This window comes from Juglans microcarpa x Juglans regia, chromosome 2S (assembly GCF_004785595.1).
Source record: "Juglans microcarpa x Juglans regia isolate MS1-56 chromosome 2S, Jm3101_v1.0, whole genome shotgun sequence".
Classification (NCBI taxonomy): Eukaryota; Viridiplantae; Streptophyta; class Magnoliopsida; order Fagales; family Juglandaceae; genus Juglans; species Juglans microcarpa x Juglans regia.
In genome coordinates this window covers 32279979-32304820 of record NC_054597.1, presented here as the reverse complement: position 1 = coordinate 32304820, position 24842 = coordinate 32279979, and the positions used below count along the sequence as shown (strand labels likewise).

Sequence of the window (24842 nt, the reverse complement as noted above, 5' to 3'; positions counted from 1 at the left end):
ATATTTTGTGTGAAAATTTAAAAAAATTGTAATGATGAGATGAGTTAAGATGAATTGATGTATGTTTTGAATTCAAACATGTTCTACATAATGAACGAACATAATTTTCGAAACTTTCTCCCAATCATTTAAAAAATAACTAAGGAGTAGTTTAGATTCAGAAATAAGTTGAGATGATTGTGAATAATAGAATAAAAATTGAATTTTTTATTATATTTTGTGTGAGAATTAAAAAAAATTATTTTGAAATTTAAAAAAGTTGAATTGTTTATTATATTTTGTGTGAAAATTTTAAAAAAATTATAATAATGAAATGAGATAAATTGATGTAAATTTTAAATTCAAATCATGCTTAAGTGTTCATTGAGCATAAGGTATGCACATGCTTTATTAAAAGAGAAACACTACTTATTAAAAACCAGAGTTAGAAATTTCAATGTATCTATTCATCACAAATTACCGCCTCAGCGGTTTTTATTTTCACCGTGTGTTTTAGAAAGGATCCAATTTGTGGAAGTCTGTCCGCCTGTGAGGGAGCCCAACCCAGGCCCTGGTGAGTGGTGTGTAGAGAGAGACTTGTCCAGGACCATGTCCACGAATGGAGTTACGACAGTTGGCATTAATTAATTAATTAGGTAGTTTCAGAAAGAGCAACGACAAGAGGAAATTATAGCGTGGGCCTGGGGGGGAAATTTTGAACTCCGAGAACGAGGGCGGGTTTTGGTTTCCCACCCAAACGAAACCGCGCCTCCGCACTCTCACTCACCTCATTCAAAAGTTCAAACCCAAACGCAAACTCAAAAAATTTCTCCCAGTTGCTCTCCGGCCCTCTTCCCTCTCCAACACTCTCTCAGGTCTCTCTCTTCCGCTTTTCGATTTTTGGTTTTGGACCTTTTATTTTTTGTCTGCGGGCTTTTGTGAGCAAAGTTTCTGGTGTTAGATACTAGCTATTATTTTATTTTATTTTTTTACTTTTGCTTTCAATTTCATGGTCGAGGCTTTCCCAGAATTCAGTTCGGTCACTTTGTGTAAAAACTTCCCTCAATTTCTTAATATATCCGTTTTTTTTTTTTTTTGAAGTTTTTGACTTTGTTTCGTTGGGTTGAATGGCCCAGATCTGGTATAATACAAGCCCAACCAGATCTATGTCTTCTTTTACTCCGTCTTATCTATATTTTTCTTCCTGGCTGTAATTTTCCATCCATTTATGCTGCTAAGCTTGTTTAATCTCTTTGTTTTGGTTCATAAAATTTGAGAATTTTGATTATATTTTGCTCGTATACTGATGTTCTTGTTATTATATTCATGGGGATTTTTTTTGTAATCATTGCTTGTTAATTTGGAAAATGAATTGAAATAATAGGTAAGAAATGGCGGGGAAAGGAGGGAAGGGCCTCTTGGCGGCCAAGACCACCGCGGCCAACAAGGACAAGGACAAGAAAAGACCCGTTTCCAAGTCTTCCCGTGCCGGAATTCAGGTAAACTTTCTTCTTTTCTGCACGTAATTTTTCATAAGAGAATCTCGTAACGTGAATAAAATGAATTAGTACTGGGATATTCGTGACTCTGACTTTTTTATGGTATATGTTCCGTTTTTGCGTTGGGATTATGCGTTCATAGTTCCCTGTGGGTCGCATTCATCGGCACCTAAAAACAAGGATCTCTGCGAATGGCCGTGTTGGGGCCACTGCTGCTGTTTACTTGGCTTCAATACTGGAGTACCTGACTGCAGAGGTGCTCGAGCTTGCTGGGAATGCAAGCAAAGATTTGAAGGTGAAGAGAATCACGCCCAGGCATTTGCAACTGGCTATCAGAGGAGACGAGGAGCTCGACACGCTGATCAAAGGAACCATTGCTGGAGGTGGCGTTATCCCCCACATTCACAAGTCCCTCATCAATAAAACCTCTAAAGATTAGGCTCTTTTGTAGCAAATTCAGTAAAACAAAAGATGTTAACTGTAGGCTAATGTGTTTGGTTTGCGAGTCATTTCGGTATTTGGCAGTGTAGACTTTTCAATTTTAATGTAGAAGTATGTTCAGATCAGCTAGCTAGCTAGGATAGGATATATGGGCTAATCTTTTATTTCTGTTTTGTACCTGTGTTTAAGGCATGAGTGCTGTTTGTTGAATGGTATTTGATCGTGGTTCAACTATGATGTTCTGAAATGTGGTTTTTGCATCTAATAGGAATGATTATTTGATGTTCAGATATGTTTTCTGCTGCTTAATTCTCACCCATTGTTGTATTGTATGGGTGAGAATTGCTCATTGGTGTATTGTACTTGCATGGATTGTGTTCAGTCTTGTTTATCCTTTTTGCATGATATTTTTTGCTGAAAAAATGTTTTAATCATTAACGGATTTTACAAAGTAAATTTATAAGTTGACATAACTTGATATGATAAGTTAAATTGTAAAACTCATTTTATTGTAAAGTAAATCTAATATATCATATGAAGTTATATCAATTAAAAAATTTATTTTTGTAGAATTTCTTTATAGTTATAGCAATTTTTTGTTTGTTTGCTTTTGCTGGAAAGATTATGGTCCTTTTAATTTTAAATTGTTAACTTTTTTATCTAATTATTATAAATTTTTCAAACTTTTAGATAAAATACAAAAAATAATTTATTTTTTTTAAATAACATTAAAAATTTATATTTTAATAATATTTTTATTCAAAAAAAATTTTTTTTCCTCAAAGCTTCATAAAATATTTGAATTTAAATTATTTCAATATTATTTACAAATTATTTTATTACTATTTACAGATTTTTTACATCATCTTATTTGTATAATCAAATGAGACCTATAACTCGTATGACTTAGTATACCCTCTTGATAGTTGATTGTCCACTTCGTGAGTTAATCTGCTATATTGTTATTTTTAGTTTTTAATGATTAGTTTAAATATAATTTGGGATTGACGTGGTTAATCATGATCAAAATTGTCAAAATTTGTAATTGAAAAATGATAGGGTTATTACTCTCTTACTACTTATTTACTATTTATTTTATATTTAATTTTTTTAATTTTTTATTTTACTTAATAGTTAAGGAAATGATTATTAGTAAAGTTATATATATTTTTTAATTTTTTTTAATGATTAAGGATGTTAAAAAAATACTTAAAAATAATAATAAAAAAAAAATTGAAATGAATTATGAGTAGTAAATGAGGTAATAAGTTGATCACTACCCTTTGTAACTATCTGCTTGAACTTTTTGAATATCCTTAAATATTCAATAAATATTTATAACTATCTCACATTTTGTATTATTTGCCATGGAGCTATATTAGAAAGAAAATGTTAAATATACTTAAGAAAAATTTACAAAAATTTACTTATTTATATGTCAGTTATTGATATGTAGAAAATCATAAAATTTAAAATTTAAAAAAAAAACAAAGAAAATAAGTTTTATAAGTACATGTAACACTACTCATATTAGAATAAGCACAAAATTTAATGATGTCTAAGGTTACCTTTGGATATTGAGATGAATAGAGTTTAATTGTGAATAACAGTATTTTGCAGGTCTCATTAAGATAAATTTAATTTTTGATGAATTTAACTTTTTTATGAAAAGTTGAAAAAGTAGTAGATTCAATCAATGATTGGTTTGAGATAAATTGAAATGAGTTGAATTTAGTTCAACAACCTAACATAACTTAAGACTTCTTAAGACTTTGATATTTTGAACATGAACTTATTCTCTTTTAATAATTGAAAAGAAAAATAAATTAAAAATTATTAAGTGATTGAGAAATTTTATTTACTCTTGAAAAACGTTTTGCTCATTGTACATATGTATTGTCAGTATTCCTTTTGTTTTTAATGTTCTCAGCCATTGTCCTCCCTTCCATATAACTTATCTATATGACAATATGCCATTTCTTATTTTACTCTTGAAAAACGTTTTGCTCGTTATATACAAATGTATGTGTCTTTCTTTCCTATAACAAGTGTATACGTACGGGGACACATGTATAGATGAATATATATGACTAATGATGATAAAATTTAGGATGAAAATGGTTTTGAAGTATCCATGATCCAAAGATACTAAAAACCAAAAAGCTTACGTGCAATCCATTTTGCAGATGAACCCCAGGCTGGCATTAATGAAACAGAGCGTATCAATATGGGCGGGAGAGAAGAAGATCAAATGAAATGTTGTACAGTGTCATAAGAGAAGCTTGTACGATGCGGTGCGTTTCGATCTCCTTCTCCATAGGACTTCATTTGCCTGGAAAAAGACTTCCTTAAATACCCAGAAAAAGACCAAATTTCATGAAATCAAATCATAGGACTTCATTTGCCCAAAAGATCAAACCACAAGTGCGTAACAAAAAATTACAAGTTTTTCATGGGTATTGCAATCTTGCATATCTTGCAGGATCATTGGTATCTCAATCTTCATTAAAAAAAAAAAAAAAAAAAACAACATGAGAACCTAATGTTTTTGCAGAATACCAAGAACACAGAGCTACTAGTTCTTTAGGCAAAAATAAGAGTGAGTATATAGCAACATTTGTTGTGAAAAACGATGACAATAAAGGGAATATAGACACGAGAAAAACAAGCAATCACATACGATACAGTATTTACGTGGTTCGGCAAATTACCTACGTCCACGGGAGCTGCAAAGGATTTTTATTTCTTGAGGAATCACAATACAATGGTGTAGAACGGCTACTATTCATTGTCATACAGTACAAGTCAAACAACAACTCAATATATATATTGTACGGCGGAAACCCTAAAACAGCAGAATTAATGATGTTCGCTCGAGCGGCGTGTCGAGCCCGCGTCGAGCGAACCTGTTTCCCGCAATCGCTCGAGCCGTGAGTCGAGCGGCTCCTTAAGCGTAGCTCTCTTACTTCCCTCCGCTCGAGCCGTGAGTCGAGCGGTCATCGAGCGAACCTCTCTGACTTGCTTTTGCTCGAGCAGTCTGTCGAGCTCTCTTTGAGCGAAGCTCTCTGACTTGTATTCGCTCGAGCGGCTAGACGCTTCGCTCGAGCGGCGTGAGCCAGACTCCAAATACTTAACAATTCTTCCACTTGGAGACTGGTACACTCACATTGTCGCCCCTGCCTCAAACATGATATCCTCCACCTCTGCAACTCACAGCTCCTGTCTTCATGCTAGAAGACCAACTGAAGTTGCGCACAACTTCAGTTTCTCAAGTGTAACACCCTTTGTCAACATATCGGCAGGGTTCTTACTTCCACAAATTTTCTCAAGTAGCAACTGTCCATCATCCAACAATGATCGTATAAAGTGATACCTGATCTGAATGTGTTTAGTCCTGGAATGAAATGCTGGGTTCTTGGCAAGGAATATGGCACTCTGACTGTCACTGTAGAGAGTGCTATTCTGATTCTTTTTACCCAATTCCTCCAAGAAGCCCTGTATCCAAACCATCTCTTTTGCAGCTTCTGAAACTGCAATATATTCAGCTTCTGTAGTAGACAAAGAAACCGTCTTCTGTAGATTAGAACCCCATGAAACTGCAGTACCACCCAGAGTGTAAACAAACCCTGTGGTACTTTTTCTACTATCAATGTCTCCAGCTAAATCAGCATCAACATAGCCTTGCACCTCTAAGCCCTCTCCTGAGAAACACAAGCATGTTTCTGAGGAGCCTTTTAAGTACCTCAAAATCCACTTCACTGCTTCCCAATGTTGTTTTCCAGGATTACTCATGTATCTACTCATAACTCCCACTGCATGGGCAATATCTGGTCTAGTGCAAACCATAGCATACATAAGTGACCCAATAGCTAAGGCATAAGGAACCTTACTCATATAGTCTTGTTCCTCTTCTGACTTTGGTGCCTGATCCTTTCTGAGTCTGAAATGACTTCCTAAGGGTGTTCCAACTGACTTGGCCTTGTCCATACTAAACCGGTTGAGTACCTTTTTCACATACTCAGCCTGTGAGAGTCTCAAAGTGCCTCTGACTCTGTCTCTAACAATTCTCATGCCAAGGATTTGCTTTGCAGCTCCCAAATCCTTCATTGCAAAATGCTCTGACATCTGCTTCTTCAGACTGTTGATCTCATCAATACTAGCCCCTGCAATGAGCATGTCATCCACATATAGCAGCAAAATAATGTAAGAATTGTCAAACTGTCTGACATAGCAACAATGATCTGCCTGACATCTGCTGTACCCTGCACTACACATGAAACCATCAAATTTCTTGTACCACTGTCTGGGAGCTTGTTTCAGGCCATACAAGCTTTTCTTTAATTTGCAAACTGAACCTTCCTTTCCCTGTACCACAAACCCCTCAGGTTGGTGCATGTAGATGTCTTCTTCAAGATCTCCATGAAGAAAAGCTGTCTTCACATCTAACTGCTCAAGAAATAGATCTTCAGCAGCAACCATAGCCAAAACTAGCCTGATGGTTGTGATTTTTACCACAGGAGAAAAAATCTCAGAATAGTCAATGTCCTGTTTCTGTTGAAAGCCTTTTACAACAAGTCTGGCCTTGTACCTCTTACTACCATCATGCTCAGTTTTCACCTGGTACACCCACTTGTTGTGCAATGCCTTCTTCCCTGATGGAAGTTTTGTCAACTCCCATGTCTGATTCCCTAACAAGGAATCCATCTCATCCTTCATGGCCAACTCCCACTTGCTAGAATTTTCATCTTGCAAGGTTTCTTGGTAACTCTGTGGTTCTCCACCATCTGTCAACAAAATGTAATTCAAAGAAGGTGAAAAATGCTGTGGAGGACGAATAGTCTTACCTGACTTGCGAACTGCAACTATTGGAGTGGACGGCTCTGGATCTGACTGCGGAATAATGGGAATGGGTGTGCTGGACCCACTCTCCCCGTCACTCACATCTCTGCGCTGCACTGTGACCTCTGGTAGATCATCCAAACTCACAAACTCAAACTCTTGAGGAGCTGCTTCAGCAACTGTACTAGACTTGTCTTTATACACAATCTTCTCATTGAAGATCACATTTCTGCTTCTTATAATCTTCCGACCCTGATCATTCCAGAAACGATAGCCAAATGCCTCATCTCCATAGCCAATGAAATAACATTTCCTTGACTTGGCCTCAAGCTTATTACGAGCATCAGAATCAATAAGAACATAAGAAAGACAACCAAATATTTTAAGATGAGAAAATTTGACCTCTTTCCCGCTCCAAGTCTCCTCAGGCAATCCGCAATCCAAAGGAACTGATGGCCCTCTGTTTATCAAGTATACTGTAGTGCTAACTGCATCTGCCCAGAAAGTAGGTGGTAGCCCAGCGTGCAGCCTCATGCTTCTAGCACGCTCATTTATGGTTCTGTTCATACGTTCAGCAACTCCATTTTGCTGTGGTGTCTCAGGAATGGTCTTCTCCATTCTGATACCCTGAGTTGCACAGTACTCCTTGAACCCACCATCAATATACTCACCACCATTATCAGACCTCAAGCATTTCAACTTCAAATCTGTTTCAGTCTCAACCATGGCTTTCCAATTTTTAAACACATTAAATACATCAGATTTATGTTTCAAAAAATAGACACATACCTTCCTGCTGTGATCATCAATAAATGTAATATAGTAGGGAGAACCTCCAAGGAATGCCACTGGGGAAGGTCCCCACACATCAGTGTGCACAAGATCCAGTCTCTCTGACTTCAGTGTTCTACCACTTCTCAAGAAACTGACCTTCTTCTGTTTCCCCATGATACAACTCTCACACATACTGAGATCAACTGACTTCAGTTCTGGTAGCTTGCCTCTAGACAGAAGTTCTTTCATGCCCTTCTGACTCATACGGCCAAGCCTGCAATGCCACAAGTCTGCTGTGCTCTCTGCAACGGTAGTGGCAATAGTGTTATTCAAACCAGTAGTCATATAGAGTGTACCAGTTTTCTTACCCCGAGCCAGTACCAATGCCCCTTTAGTGACCTTCCAGGTGCTATCTGAGAACACCACTGAGTGACCACAATCATCAAGTTGCCCGACAGAGATGAGGTTCTTCTTTAACTCAGGAATGTGTCTGACCTTTTGCAAGGTCCATTTGTTCTTGTTAGGGAGTACAATGTCGATGTCTCCCATTCCAATTACGTTCAAAGCTTCTCCATCAGCCAAATACACATTTCCAAAGTCACCTGCAACATAGTTTTGCATTATCTCCCGATGGGAAGATGTATGGAAGGATGCCCCTGAATCAAGTATCCAATCATCAACTAGACTATGAACTGCAAGCAATAGTGCATCCTGTAATTCTTCAGTTACCACATTAGCACTATCATTATCTGTCTTCTTGGGATTTCTGCAATTCTTCTTTATGTGGCCAGCTTTGCCACAATTCCAACAAATTGCCTGCTGACCAGTTCTTGACTTGCTCTTGCCCTTATTCTTTGATTTTGATCTACCTCTGTTTGAGTTCCTGTCTTGTGCTCTCCCCCGAGAGTCGACATTCAGAGCTGAACTCGAACCTGAGGTCTCGCCTGAATCTCTCCTACGCACCTCCTCAGCCAAAATCAAATCACGGATGTCATCATATTTCAACTTTGACTTACCAGCAGAATTGCTAACAACCATCCTCATGGCTTCCCAACTGTTTGGCAGTGATGCCAATAGTACCAGTGCACGTATCTCATCATCAAATTCAATTTCAACAGACGACAATTGATTTGTGATAGTATTGAAATCATTCAGATGTTGTGCAACAGACGTACCATCCGACATCTTTAAGTTAAATAACTTATTCATCAGATGTACCTTATTATTTGCTGACGGCTTTTCATACATACCTGATAAAGCCGCTATGAGATCCGCAGTCGTCTTCTCCTTGATGACGTTGTGTGCAACGGATCTCGACAGGGTTAGACGAATAACCCACAGGACCTGTCGATCCAACAGAGTCCAATCAGCAACTGACATGCTATCCGGCTTCTTCCCCATCAAGAAGGAACCTTGTCTTCTTGATGCTCCTAAACAATAAAAGTAATGAAGTTTTATGATTGGACGAAGGAACCTTAAAACTGGACGATTGGATTTGTTGTACACTGAAATCACCGAAGACAAGGCGGATACGGGTTTCTCATAGGATCATCTTCTCTTCTTCGTGTTTTTTCCTTTTTTTTTTTTTAAATTAACAAGTGCTGACGCGTTCTACCACGTCAGGTTTGTGCACAGTAGTGTCGTGCACGAACTTGCCCGTACAGAGAAGAATTCATTAAAAATTCGACATCCTAAACTTATTAAACACATAATTCAAAGTTTCTATTCGAGTTGGCATTTGAATTAGATTTGGGCATCAAAATTAAAACGACAACATTAATCTTATTTCTAATAAAAATAATATATTATATATCCACTATTCAATTTTTCGGAAAAATAACTAGCATGCATGGCCTATCTTGACAGTGGCTCATCACATGGCTACCATATTAATATATTTTAAAAAACGAAAGGCGACCTAAGGCTTCATTTGGTTATTAAATTCATTTTAATTCATCATTATAATTTTTTTAAATTTTAATATAAAATATAATAAATAATTCAATTTTTTCAAATCTTAAAATAATAATAATATTAAAAAGTAATCTAATAATATTTTATCATCTTAATTCAACTCAATTCAATTCAATTTAACATCTAAACGCAATCTAATTTGAAGAGATATCTCTTTTAATTTGGAGTCAATTGTTACGAGTATGAATATATTTAAATTTGTGATAATAAAAGCACAACAAAAATGAATTGTCTTTCTAGCATATTGTAAATTAATTCTGGTGTATATCAATAAAATAAAATGGAAAATAATAATAAATAAGAAGATAACTCAATAAGATATCAAGAAATTTTATATAATTATATACATAATAATATATAGATTATTCCTCTGATCCAGAAGACGATCATGTAAAACTGTATCATTTTAGTTGGCTCACGTCACCTGCTTTTGCTCCCCTATTTTTAATATTCTAAAGTACCCATATTTGTAATGGTCTATATATTTATTATTTAATATTGACTGGTAGAAACGTGACTAGATATCTTAAATATCATGTATACTACATGACATGATCAAGCCAGGTAGCTATTTCTTCAATTCAAAATAATTGGTCTGAATAATTTACAAATATATTCATTTTTATTCACTCTAAAAATATATATTTTTTGTGAAATGAAAGTTTTGCAAATAGAAATAAAAACACTATACTGTATTTTAAAATTTTAAATTACATGTCAATTCATGCAGAACATATATATATATATTGTTATATTTATTATTAATTGTGATATTAAATATGTGAGTTATTGAATATGAGTTATTATTTATTTGAATATGGGTTTATTGAATATGTGAGTTTATTGAATATGAGTTATTATTTATTTGCGTGAACCATTATCTCAAAGAGATGCATTGGTTTAGTGGTAATGGTGTGTTCGAAACTCCACAAGTGCAATTTGATTTATAATTTCGTGAAGTGTTGGACTTGGACAGACACAATGCTTGGGCCAGCCAAGCCTTGCACGTGGGCCAAAGAGTCACAATACTTGGGTGTTTCTGGAGACTCGAACCAATGCCCTCCCTTCTCAAGGGAGGCACCTGTTGACCACTAGGCTAGACACATACCCTTTGGTATTTAAGTGAAACATCATAACCTTTAAACCAGTAATTGCCAGTTGAAAAGTCACAAGTTAATAGTTGTGATATTTCACATTGTGTCACTTCATTCTCTATAAATAGGGGATGAGATCCACGAATTTTATTCATTCCATTCTCCCATATCTTCAGTCATTTACACAATTTTGTAGAGAAACTCTGAAGGAAAAACTTCAGAATTGCTATCTACAGTTGGTAACTTTGTTGTATCGTAGAGGTGAATTGCTTGTAATCCAATAAAACTCTTTCGAGTGGGGGCAATTATCACCTTAAAAATAGTGTTCTACCGCCTTAAAGTCGTATTTATTTTTTAGATTACTGTATTCGCACAATTTTCTTCAACAATTTTAAGGTGATAATCGCAATGGGATCAGAATTTGATATGAAGACTTTCAAGATGATGAATCAAGACTTTGTTAAACTAGATAGGTTTGATGGAACGAATTTTAATCGCTGGAAAAACAAGTTGATGTTCATTCTTACTACATTGAAGATTACATATGTTTTGGATTCGAACTTGCCAGTACTTCCAGAACCCAAATTTGACGGTAATGATCAAATCAAGGCAGAACACAAGAAGCGCGAAAGTGGTATGTAGATGACACATTCTAAATACACTTTCCGATCATCTCTACGACTTGTTTACATCAATCAAGTCAGCAAAAGAGATTTGTGATGCATTAGAATTAAAATATAAAACCGAAAAGCAAGGTACGGATAATACTTCTTTAATGGATCAAGTCCATGAATTGCAAGTTTTGGTGAATAAACTACGTGAATGCAGGTACAAGAAGAAATACAAGAAATAAAATGGCAATCCCAATAGTGCAAATCTAATCGAAAATGAGATTTCGAAACTTGTGGTCATGATCTCTGAAATGCACATTAGTATAATTACAAAGTTAAATATAGCTACAACAACAGAGTCTTCTGATTGGTGGTATGATTTAGGTGCTACCATTCATGTTTGCAATCAGAGATCTCAATTCAAAAATTATGAAGATGCAGCAGATGGACATGTAATACTAATGAGAAATCACAACTCTGCAAAAGTTGTGGGAAAAGGAACTATGGAAATTCAGTTCACTTACGGGAAGAAACTTATTCTTGTTAATGTTCTTCATATCCTAGAAATAAAGAAAAATCTTGTATCGGCAAATTTGCTTTGTAAGAAGTATGTCAAGACCGTAATCGAGTCTGATAATGTAATTCTTTCCAAGGGGGAATGTTTGTTGGAAAATGGTACTCTTGTGATGGAATGTATAAACTAAGTATTAATAAAATAAGTTTTGATTCTGCTTATATTGTTGAGTCTTCTACTTTGTGGCATAATCGTTTAGCACATTTTAATTTTAAATATTTAAAGTTTATGTCTAAACATAGTTTAATTCCATATAATCATAGAAATGATATTAAATGTGAAATTTACATTCAAGCAAAAATGACAAAGAAACATTTTTCTAAAATAGACAGAAATACACAATTATTAGAACTTGTGCATTCTGATATTTGTGAATTAAATGGTATTTTAACTAGAGGAGACAATAGATATTTTATTACTTTTATGGATGATTTCTCAATATATACATATGTATGTTTAATGAAAAGTAAAGATGAAGCCTTCAATATGTTTAAATCTTATAAGTCTGTTGTTGAAAATCAAAAGAAAAAGAAAATTAATATTCTTCACAGTGACAGAGGCGGTGAATATCTTCCTACTGAATTTTCTTTGTATTGTGAGGAGAATGCCATAATACATCAAACTAGTGTACCCTATACCCCACAACAAAACGGTTTAACAGAAAGAAAAAATAGGCCACTAGTTGATATGGTAAATACTATGATTTTAAATGCAAACTTGTCTTTTAATTTGTGGGGAGAAGCATTGTTCACAGCATGTTATTTGCATAATAGAATATCTTTTGTGAAATTCAAAATTTCACCATATGAATTGTGGAAAGGTAGGAAACCAAATCTAGAATACCTAAGAGTATGGGGCTGTTTAGCCTTTTATAGAGTTCCAGACCCAAAAATAACAAAATTAGATCTATGAGCAATCAAGAGTATTTTTGTAAGATATGCTGAGAATTCAAAAGTATTTAGACTTTTAGATTTGGATTCTAACGTTATAGTAGAATCAAAGGACGTAGAATTTATTGAAGATAAATTCTATAATGACTCTAAAGCAGTATTAGATCCTACTCAAACACTAGAATCTAACTTGAGTCGGAAAATGAATTATATAATTCCTGACACATTGATTGGACTGAGGAGAAGTCAAAGAGTTAGAAAAGAAAAAAGTTTGGATCAAGATTTTGTATCATCTCAGGTTATTGTTTTCCTTTTTGAAGGAAATAGAGATGATGTTTTAAATAAGATACTCATTCTATTAAATATAGAAGAATATCTAAAAACATTTAAAGAAACTATGACTTCTAGAGATGTTGCATTTTGGAAAGAGACGATAAATAATTAAATGAACTCAATATTGTCAAACAATACTTGGGTTTTAGTAGACTTACCTCCTAGATCAAAACCTATTGGTCATAAATGGGTATTTAGGAGAAAATACAATACAGATGGATCTCTTCAAACTTTTAAGGGCAGATTGGTAGTCAAAGATTTTAAACAAAAAGAAGGCATAGACTATTTTGATATGTATGCCCCAGTGGCTAGATTTACATCCATTAGAGTGCTTATGACACTGGCTTCAATATATAACTTATATGTACACCAAATAGATATTAAAACTGATTTCCTAAATGATGAATTGGATGAAAAGGTGTATATGGAACAACCTGGGGGATTTGTCATGCATGGGCAAGAAAAAAAAGTTTACAAATTAATTAAGTCATTGTATGGATTAAAGCAAGCACCAAAATAATGGCACGAGAAATTTGATTCGGTAATTTTATCTCATGGATTTAGGCATAATAATGCTGATAAGTGTATTTATTCTAAATTCAAGGATTGTTATAGTGTTATAATATGTCTTTATGTGGATGACTTGCTTATATTTGGAACAAATATGGAAGGAATATCTGAAACTAAGAAGTATTTATCTTCAAAGTTGAAAATGAAGGATCTTAATGAAGTTGACATTATTTTAGGTGTCAAAGTAAAGAAACATAGTGGGGGTTATGCTTTATGTCAATCTCATTATGTTGAGAAAATGCTTTTTAAATTTCAACACTTAGGAATTAAAGAAGCAAATACCCCATATCACTATTCATTTAAATTAACTGAGAATGCTGGGAGAGCGGTTGCTTAGTTGGAATATGCTAGTGCAATTGGCAGTTTAATGTATGCAATGTATTGCACTAGGCCAGATATTTCCTTTGCAGTATGTAAACTTTCTAGATATACAGGTAATCCTAGTACGAAGCATTGGAAAGTAATTGGTAGAGTCCTTGGGTACCTTAAAAGAACTAATTCGTTAGGACTATATTATACCAATTTTCTTGCTGTACTAGAAGGATATTGTGATACTAGTTGGATTACTAGTGCAAGTGATAATAAGGTTACGTCTGGTTGGGTTTTCACCCTTGGTAATGGAGCTGTTTCATGGGATTATAAGAAACAGACATATATTTCACATTCTACAATAGAATCTGAATTTGTAGCCTTAGCTGCAGCAGGCAAAGAGGCTAAATGACTGAGGAATTTGTTATTTGACATAAAGTTGTGGCCACAACCGATGTCAGCCATTTCTTTGTACTATGATAGTGAAACTACTATGTCTAGGGCTTATAGTAAGGTCTATAATGGAAAATCTAGACATATTAGTTTGAGACATGAATATGTCAAACAATTAATAAGTGATGGTATTATCACTATTATATATGTGCAGTTAAGTAAAAACTTGGCGGATCCTTTCACAAAGGGACTCTCGAGAGATATGGTGAATAGTACATCTAGTGGAATGAGTTTGAAACCTTTCTTTTAAAAGTCACCTGTAATAGGAACCCAACTTTACACTATTAATAAATAGTCTAAGGTTTAATGGGTAATAACAAGTTACAGTTATGTGGTTGGAATAGTACTGAAATTTAATTAAATATGAGAAACCTTTCCAGGATGGTCAGTGCTGGCTGTTACGCTAAATGTAGGATGAGTAGTATACTCTTAATGAAGTTCAATAGCTGTATAAGTGTCTGAAGTAACAAAGACATAGAAATGAACTTTACCTATATGAACATAAGAGGTAGGGACAACTTCTAGCAAGAGTTTAAGGTTTACTTTTGTAAATGTTCATGAATGCCACGATGGAGCATGTGGATTAGTGCAAATAATTGGTGAGTTATTTCGCTAAAATTGGATAGAATCGTGTCTGTCATATTTCCGTTCTTAGCATATAGAGTCTTGGTTTAAGCCTAGGCCACCATTGACTTTGTTAAGAATTTGAAATACTTACATTAATTGAAGGTTTAAGTCGAGAGATACCTTTTGTATGCATGAGGATATCAGTATTTGACTGAAAATTTAATATCGCAATCTAAGTAGGAAATTGTTATATTTATTATAGATTGTGATATTAAATATGTGAGTTTATTGAATATGAGTTATTATTTATTTACGTGAACCATTATCTCGAAGAGATGCATTGGTTTAGTATTAATGGTGTGTTATTTCAAATGAAAGGGTAGAAGTTCGAAACTCCACAAGTACAATTTGATTTATAATTTTGTGAAGTGTTGGACTTGGACAAACACAATGCTTGGGCCAGCGAATCTTTGCACGTGGGCCAAAGAGTCATAACACTTGGGTGTTTCTAGAGACTCAAACCAATGTCCTCCCTTCTCAAGGGAGGCGCCTGTTGACCACTAGGCTAGGCACATACCCTTTGGTCTTTAAGTGAAACATCATAAACTTAACCAGTAACTGTCAGTTGAAAAGTCACAAGTTAATAGTTGTGATATTTCACATGGTGTCACTTCATTCTCTATAAATAAGGGATGAGACCCACGAATTTTATTCATTCCATTCTTCCATATCTTCAGTCACTTCCGCAATTTTGTAGAGAAACGTTGAAGGAAAAACTTCATAATTGCTATATGCAATTGGTGACTTTGTTGTATCCTGGAGGTGAATTGCTTGTAACCTAGTAGCAAATTCTTTCGAGTTGGGGCAATTATCACCTTAAAGATAGTGTTCTATACGCCTCAAAATCGCATTTATTTTTTAGATTATTGTATCCGCATAATTTTCTTTAACATACATATATATATATATATATATATATATATATATATATATGGACACATTAATTAACGTCCGTGTGAAAATTTCTTTCATTAAAGATTGAAGCTACTATTACAAAAATAAAAATTGATTGGCCACCATAGCTATATATGATTAACTGGATGATCATTACAAAAGGAAAAAATAAAAATAAAAAGACTTATTAGTGATCATATTTATATCCATTGAAAATAATCCATCAAAACAATTAGTTGATAGAACTTCAAATAAGCATTAGATATGAATTTAAAAATGTTTTTTTTTTAAGCTTTCTCCTTGTAATTTACATGCGCGTACAGTACTTTATATAATTAACTAGATCTGTAAAAAATGGGGGTACTTGCCGGCGGCCACCAAGCCTTGCATATATATATATATATATATATATGAACTGGAGATGCATGCAGCTAATTATTACCAGCACACCCTAAAACTAAGCATCTAATTAGATAACGTGTTGGATGCGGCCAGGTGGATGATGTCATGTGCATGACTCCAAACGAAGCTGCTCAGAGCATCTAATTTAGGATGGCCTCTCCTCAAAATTCTCTTATGCCAGTCTTTGTTTTTACTCGCTCGACGGAGCCTCCCCTAGTCTTATACCATGTATGTATGTGTGTGTATATACATATTATATATAACTTTTGTACTTCTCACTATTCATTCTCATCAACTTCTCTCTCTCTCTCTCTCTCTCTCTCTCTCTCTCTCTCTCTCTCTCTCTCCCCCTCCCTCCCTTAGAAATGGATGCAAGTTTTCTAGCACACAGCATGAGGAGCTCTCTGTCAACAGTGGCTCGCCGGAGGAATAGTACAATATGCAAGCCGCTGGCGTGCTCTAATCCTGCTGTTGTTGCCGTTCTAACGACAAGGCCAAAGGAAAGCATAGCCGAAGATTTATCAGGAAAGAGTACTAGTAGTAGTAGCGTCTATAACGATAACTGGTTCGATCTAGTGGCCATAAACCATCTATCCCAGAGTGTTCAAGCTGCAACGGGTTTATATCTGTGACCTATACATACATACATACATACATACATATATATATATATATATCAGTTTTGTGGGAAAACTGATTATGAAAGTTGATATATGTATGCAGGTATAAGGAACAGCAAAAGTGGGTATGAGAGCTTGGTGGAGGCAGCAAAAGTGGCATCACAGAATTTCAATCCAATTCAACAAAAAGAAGTGATCATTCAAGCCCTTGAGAGAGCCTTCCCAAGGCCAATCCTCTCCTTGGCAAGTTCATTTTATTTTTATTCCATTTTCTAATTTCACTACATATATATATAGTACTGCTGCATGGGGAGGGAATGAGATGATCTTGAGCATATATATAGATATGTATATATATATATATATATATATATATATATATATTTATAGTACTTGCTCTCTCATGCATGCTTTAGCTCTAGTTAGCTTCGATCATATTTTATTTTCTCCATATATATGGGGATTTGTGGTGAGGTTCACGTTTTCGTTTTCAAAAAAACCAAAACCATTTTATATATAATCAGATCAATTAAGCAATGTTTTCACTTTTCAACCTTAAAAAAAAAGAAAAAACGCACGCATGATGAGTCAATCTAAAAGGTACATGCATGATGCATGATCCACATGATCAGCAACTAGCTAGTTTGGAGTTTTTTCTCTTAAAACAAACCAAAAAAAAAAAAAAGAAAAAAAAAAGAATTATCACAGAATTTATAAGCAGCTAGCGTTATAAATTTTCTTAAGCTAGCATTAATCTAACAATTTTCATGTTTTTGGACGTTGCTGCATGTGCTAATTAAAAAGCTGATCACCAGCAGAGAACTCAGGAATTAATCTCTGCAAACAACGGCAAAATTGCATGCCCTAGCTAGCTAATTGCATGTATTAATCGATGATCTGTGTTTGGGACTGAGTTTCCAAGAAGTACTTTGCTTTAATTTAATTTATGGCCAGCTTGCTGCTTGAAAGATTCCAAAAACAGCGCGCCTAAGTCTCACAAATCATTGTTTGCATTATAGTAAAGTTAAAGCTACTTCTTTATTTATTTATTTATTTTTTGAATTTCAACATTTTGTGCAATTTATTAAATTCATGATGATCCATTGTTGGTGTCGTTGTGACCAATGGCAGATAAAGATACTTCTACCACAATCCAAATTCGCAAGAGAATATTTTGCTGTCTTCACAACTGTGTTTTTTGCTTGGTTGGTCGGACCTTGCGAGGTAAGGATATAGAATATATACTATACTATACTGTACGTAGTTCTTGGAGTTTATTTGTGAAATTACTTTTAACAATTTTTTGAACAAAGTTTCTAGCAAAATAAGAAAAAGCCAAGATCAAGAACGGAAAGAGATCCGGCTTTAAGGATGACAGAAATAGACCTGATATGAAGTACTGGGTCTTATGTATTGTACTCAGCAATAGATGGTTGGGATTCGCTTTACCTGTCTATCTTTCTTGATGAATTTAAAAACATGATCTTCATCAACACAAAGAAAACAGTAACAGACTTATAAAGGACCTGGAATTCGTGACCATTATATACTGATTAGTACTTATAGGTGACGACTCCTCAGACTCACGTGGTGCACGTGGTGTATGATCCAGTTCTCTAAATTCATAGTAATCCAGTCAGAAACATAAGATAATTTGATATAGGGATATACAAATGTGAATGAGTTAGCTGTCTAGGATACAGGTTATAAGGACCATATGATCATATGTAATAACACCAGTACTACTTCACACCCTCTAGCTACCATCAGCAATTTGATGGACTTGTGACTTGCTCGATGCTCCTTAACAACGTCTTAGGCATGCATTTCAAACAGTCATGTAATGCAGATTTCAAGCAACAGAAAAGTTTTTCACTGCATCGGAATGTTTTTGGCCTGGCCTGAAACGTCCAGCTTGACATATTAGCCCCTCAAATTGCATCAAACCTTGCATTTCACCACTGGCCTTTGCTTCTTTTCTATTCATAAAGGGGGCACACATTATATATATGCATATGGAGAGTGGCATCCCAGTTATGAGGTAAGGTCATTCTTTAAAACCAATACCCAGATTTCTATCTGGTTCAGGAGGCTTTTAGCATCGGGCAAAGAACAAAGATATCAATACAGAGAAAATATATTTGCAACCGTGAATTATGCAACCGCCGCATGATCGCTTTGAAAAAAAAAATAAAACATAGGATCCACGTGAAAAAAATTAATCTTTTAACAGTGAACTCCACTCTTTTTCAAAGCAATTATGCGATATTTACACACTTCACGATTGTATGTAGAATTATTCCAACATTGTTCATCTCCGGGATACTCACCTTATAATAAATTTAACAAAACAAGGTGAGGGAATTGGAGCTCAACGGAAGAAGAGAAAAGAATGTAGTCCACATCAAGAAGTGCAGGTAACTTTTTTCTTCACCCTTTTCTGTGTACTGTGCATATTCAACCCCAAGACTTTGTCCCAATTAACTTCACCAACCTAAGACACTTCCATGTAAAACAATCTGCTCCAATGATTGTGCCAACCCTAGAGTATTCTTCTATCTCACCATCATGATCACCAGACAAATTTGTTATCAATGTCGAAATCATCATTGAATTCATCAGCCTTGGCACCATCCACATAATCCTCTAATATTAATATTAAAATATTGCAGGTTTTTGGAGGAGACAGGTTGCGTGGGGTTGTGCGTTAATCTCTGTAAAATGCCATCCCAAACATTTATCAAGGACTCCTTTGGAATTCCAGTCAACATGGTCCCTAGTAAGTAACCCCCCCATCTAGCTTGTATATATATATATATGCTAGCTTGCAGATGCAAGTACAGCATCAAATACACAGTAATAAGCCAAGTTATCAACTTCTTTTTTGTCAGGAAAGTGATCTTGGTAAATTGCCAATAGAAAAAGATCAGGAAGTATACGTTCTAGACTTCTAGCTCCATTTTAGCTAAATAAAATAGGATTGATCTCCTTTTCTATTCTTATTAGAAAAAAGGTTTCCATCTGCAATAATGACTGCCTTAATTTTCCTCTTAAAGTAAAATTAGTATACGGAAAAAGAGCCAAAAATCAATAAAGGAAAAACGAATTCTAGTTGGAACTGGAACAATACCAGCACTAAAGAAGTGGAGCCATGCTCATCATGCCCATGGAGGGACCCGAGTATGAGCCACTTGGGGTGCAAAACTGCAAGTACACCATCCAAGATCAATGAGAATTCTACAACATATGATTACATATTTTCGCTCATGAGATAAACTACATCATGAATTCCTAATCAAAACCTTCATGAATATTAGAGCTAGGCCACTGCATTGTGTAATCAAAGACAGAAAGTTTCCGTTTGGATGTTGAGCTGAGTTGAAATGAATTAAGTTCTTTATGAATATATAATAGTGAGTTTTGTGAGACTCACTTAAGATGAGTAAGATGTGTTTAGATGTTAAGATGAATTTAGATGTATTTATAGAAAGTTGAAAAGGTTGTGGATCCCGTGTGTAAAAATGTGTTGATTTGATAAAGGTTGTGAGTCCTACGTGTAAAGAAATTTTGAGTTGAGATGAGTTTAATAATTTGATAATTGGGTATTTAGATATCAGGCTCAGATTAAAATTAGATTAAACAGTAAAATAATTATAATCTTACTTTCTGATCTGATTTGCAGATTTTGATGATATGAGTTGCGAGATGATTTTTGGTCAGGATCCTCCTGCTTCAACCGAAGATCCAGCACTCAAGCAGCCATGCTATAAACAATGTAGTAATTCAATTAAAGACCCCTTCAACTGGACCTGATCATTGCTTATATTTTCTTATTAATCTCAGCATTTCTTTAAAAATTGTCATGCTAAACACTCTATAGTGGATCTTCATATATAGGCTTTAGATTCTAACTCGGATTTATTTATATGATTCATGCAGGCAAAGCAAAGCTGAAACACAGCATGAAGTGCTCCAGTTAATGCAGAGGGATGCCGGAGAAGGGCATTTTTTGGGAAAAGATCATTCTATTTCTGACAGCTGTTCCCCATATCTTTCCATTTTACTGTCTATGTATCTATGTAATTTAAGGTATTTATGGTTCTTATTTAAAACCCAGAAAAAATACCATATCATTCTTCTGCAGCTAAAAAGGTACCTCTATCCATTCAGGCAATGGCTTTTCTAAGCAAGACCATGCAAAGATAATGAGAGATGAAATCAGTAACGACAGAGAACAGTAAAAGCTATAAAAAAATCACTACAGATACATGACGGACAATCACGACAAACATATTGAACTTTTTTCTAAAATGATAGGAGCACATTCTTGGAAATATTGAATAGTACTAACAAGAATCTACAAGTCTCGTCATATGCCAAACTTAAAATTGTTGGAAGAATAGTACAAAAATTAGGAATCATCTAACCTAAATTTTTAATCCAACTACCTAACATATATTACCAAGATAATTATTTGGCTATTAAATACTATTAACAGCTACAAAGGTCTCTTCATGTCCAGCTAAGGAATGCCAAGCAATGATTTTTGATTGTGCTGTCATCACCAAGTTCATGTTGCTCATTCAACAGTTATGAATTTCAATGCATGGTCATTGAAAAACATTTGGACTTGAAGTTGAAAAATGATGAATAATGTTTATCCAGAATCTAATCATAGATGAAACTTGCTGCTCAAGTAAGGGATTAAGAGATTGTGGTGTCAACTCAGGCCCCGTTTGGATTTAGAAAGTGTTTCATTCCATCTCATCTCATCATTATAACTTTATCAAATTTTCACACAAAATATAATAAACAATTCAACTTTTTCAAATCCCAAAATAATAATAATAATATTAAAAAATAATATTCTAACAATATTTTTTTCAACTTTCATCTTTCATCTAAAATCATTTCATCTCATTTCTGAATTCAAACCAACCATCATCAATGGGTTTGTAGATCCCTAGAACAGACCAAATTATGGTATCTATGGGTCAAAACAATTCATGGTATATATAGGAGATTGGTGAAATATGGAAGAAAAACAACAAATGTGAACTTTCAAGTTTTCAGTTGAAGAGCAAATTTTTATTCATTGTAATATGGATTTAAGAAAAAAGTAAACAAATCACAGATTGAACATACAAGTTAGTAAACAAATCACAGATTGAACATGCAACTTGTAATTACAAAATACTAGGAAACTATATATGGAATCAACTCAATCTCCCTAAAATTCAATCTTTTTCTTTCTCCAATTGGGAAATGTTAATTAGGAGGTGATAATTCAAAATTAAGACCCCGTTTGAATTGAGAAATCATCTCAATTCGTTTCATCTCATCTCATCATTACAACTTTCTCAAATTTTCACACAAAATACAATAAAAAAATTCAACTTTTTCAAATGGATCCTAAAATAATAATAATATTAAAAAAATAATATTCTAACAATATTTTATTTAACTTTTAACTTTTATCTAAAACCATCTCATCTCATCTCAATATCCAGACGGGAGCTAAGAGAGTCTTGAACCTCCAGATGTTTCTTTGCAATCTTTGATGAGGGTTGGAGTGGGATGATACTTCAGCGACTTATTATTTACTCCAATTGGAAAGCCAATCAGCTTAATTCCTTGTCAGCAGAAACATTTGAAAAAGATTTCTTGTATGGTGTAAGATCGGTCATGAGCAAAAGTGGATTAATTGTGTTTCCCACCTTAATTTGGTGTGCTGTTAAGTGAGAGATCCATGATTCCTCTGCCGCCTTTTCTGTCTCATTTAGAGAGAGACCAATCGAGTGCTTCACCCCAACCATCAAAATGTTCGGATGAATGTGATTTTTCTTCATACTTATGTTGTTTTGAAGTTCTTTTTAGGACAAATGGTGCATTTTATATTCCAAGTAGACCAGCTTTGTTTATTCATGAAGCGTCAAGCATCAATGTTATGTTCCCTAGTTGAAATCATGACATTTGGTGCTCCCAACACAACAACCCAATAAATAAACAAAAGGAAGAAAGGGTAATTAAAAAAACCAATAGGGATTTCTTTCTATTTCTTTTATATATAAAAAAAGGGTTAAAAATATAATTACCATCCTTTTTTTTATGAGTTAGTCAACATATAGTCTCCAAATAGAGACTGCTCATGTAAGCCCATACAGTTATGCTTAAAAAAATTAAAATTACAATAATATTTTTTTTAAAATGATTTTTTTTTCTTTTATCATCATTCATTAATGGGACTGCACATGCAGTCCACTCAGAATTGTAAATAGAATTCTTTTTTTTTTATAATAACTTTATTTTTACACAACTCTTGTGTAAAACCACAGAGGATAAGAAAAAATTCTCTCAAAAAAGCTCTGATATTGAATTAATAAAGATAATTAATAATTTTTTGGTACTCCAAAAGAAATCTCTCAAATGTTTATATACATATTTGCCATATTACAAACTAAATAGAGTCAATCGTGATCACTTTATTTAAAATCAAATTTCTAGAAAAATTAAACGAAATCAAGCAAGCTCACTCCACTAAGGTGTCTAGTGCACATCTAGGAAACTTGACGTGCAATTAATCTTGCTCAGCATGGTCCGACTATTCATTAGTGAGAGTACGTAGTAAGGAACCCTCGATCTGTCTAGTCCTTCTTTCCTTACTATATATGCCATTCTCTTCCTTCTTAAACTCGGCCTCCTACTACCTTCAAACTTCTTTTTATTTCATTTTCCATTAATGGCAGCCTTAACATGAGAAACCGTGCTAAAATGACTGAATTCCTTGTTTGGTAATTTCCGTTGTTTCAGTTCTTTTACACCCTAAAACTTGCCTACATGATCAATAAAAAGTGGATTTACAAAATATTTATGAATAATGTTAGATAAAAAAAATAAAGTAAGACCCACCTAATAAAAAATGAATTTGTTCAGGTAGATCTCAAATTTTTTTTTTTTCAAAACCATTTTTTAATATTTATTAATCACAACAAAATGATTTATTTAGCTCTAGCTTTCGTGGGTCCGTACTCCTCTCGATTCCACCAAAGCACTAGCCTAGATTAATATGAAATTCCTATATTGGAACCTAAAAATTAATTAATTTTTACTAAATTCTACAAACCATAACAACTGGTACAGAATCAGCAGCAACCTAAAGAACAAGAACAAAAAAACTGAACCGCTCAAATTTCACATATTAAAATGGCTTCAACCATTGGCCATAACGGAAAAGGTCGCATAAAACTCAACAGTTCCGCTTTGGAGCGGATTTTGCTGTTTTGTTGAGATTAACGGACACCAATAAGATATAGACACGTAACTCATCCACATAATAAGCTCTTGAGCCGCACCACAGCAGATCTAGAGAGAAAAAAAAAAAAAAAACCCGGCATTTTGTCTCATAGCCGCTCTAGTTTTTTTCTCTCTCTCTCTCTCTTAGCTCACTCCAGACGACTTCTTCTCCACTCTCAGACGCTACAATTTTTTCTTCACACCACTGTCAACCATTCCCTGCCGCTGGGAAGATTTCACCGCCACAACCAGCCTACCGTCGTCCTCAGTCCTCTATAGTCTGAAAATGGCTTTTTTTTTTCTGTTTTTTATTTACTTCTTTTTTTAATTTAAAAAATGCATCTTTGAAGTCGGAAATGCATGATGATTGAGTCAAAAAGTTATAATATCATCATAACCCAGAAAAAAGACCATTTTTGAGCAACTGAGTGATTAGTTTCTTCGACAATGTAATAGCAACTACTTTTGTTGACTTTCGTTTTCTTGATGAATGTTTTTAATCATTATATTATGCAGAAAATAATGGAGGGTATTTAAGTGACATACCCAATTAATTTCCTTTAGGAATTAAGGGTGGGTCTGGACGTCATCCTATGTTTTGCGGTTCAAGATAAGTTTCCTAGGAGGTCTACGTGGCAACATTTTATTAGTGGCTGTTTTTTAGGC

At 34.4% G+C, this 24842-nt stretch overlaps 2 protein-coding genes across 3 annotated transcripts; both read left to right on the top strand.

The window, feature by feature from the left end:
- Positions 1-699: 699 nt before the first annotated feature.
- On the top strand, positions 700-2205 carry LOC121251413 (histone H2A variant 1-like). 2 transcript variants are annotated; one of them, XM_041150666.1, is made up of 3 exons: positions 700-854; positions 1364-1478; positions 1621-2205. In XM_041150666.1, exons 2-3 carry the CDS (start codon positions 1371-1373, stop codon positions 1915-1917), a joined length of 405 nt encoding a protein of 134 aa, XP_041006600.1. In that variant the 5' UTR covers positions 700-854; positions 1364-1370; the 3' UTR covers positions 1918-2205. The 2 variants fall into 2 exon arrangements, with proteins under 2 accessions (XP_041006600.1, XP_041006601.1); XM_041150667.1 differs by lacking the exon at positions 700-854 and adding an exon at positions 989-1028.
- Positions 2206-16606: 14401 nt separating this feature from the next.
- LOC121253135 (beta-carotene isomerase D27, chloroplastic-like) lies at positions 16607-20931 on the top strand. The gene is made up of 7 exons (XM_041153068.1): positions 16607-16881; positions 16987-17126; positions 18015-18107; positions 19239-19300; positions 19556-19662; positions 20566-20658; positions 20823-20931. The coding sequence occupies exons 1-7, from the start codon at positions 16629-16631 to the stop codon at positions 20861-20863; spliced, it is 789 nt and encodes a 262-aa protein (XP_041009002.1). The 5' UTR covers positions 16607-16628; the 3' UTR covers positions 20864-20931.
- Positions 20932-24842: the final 3911 nt, after the last annotated feature.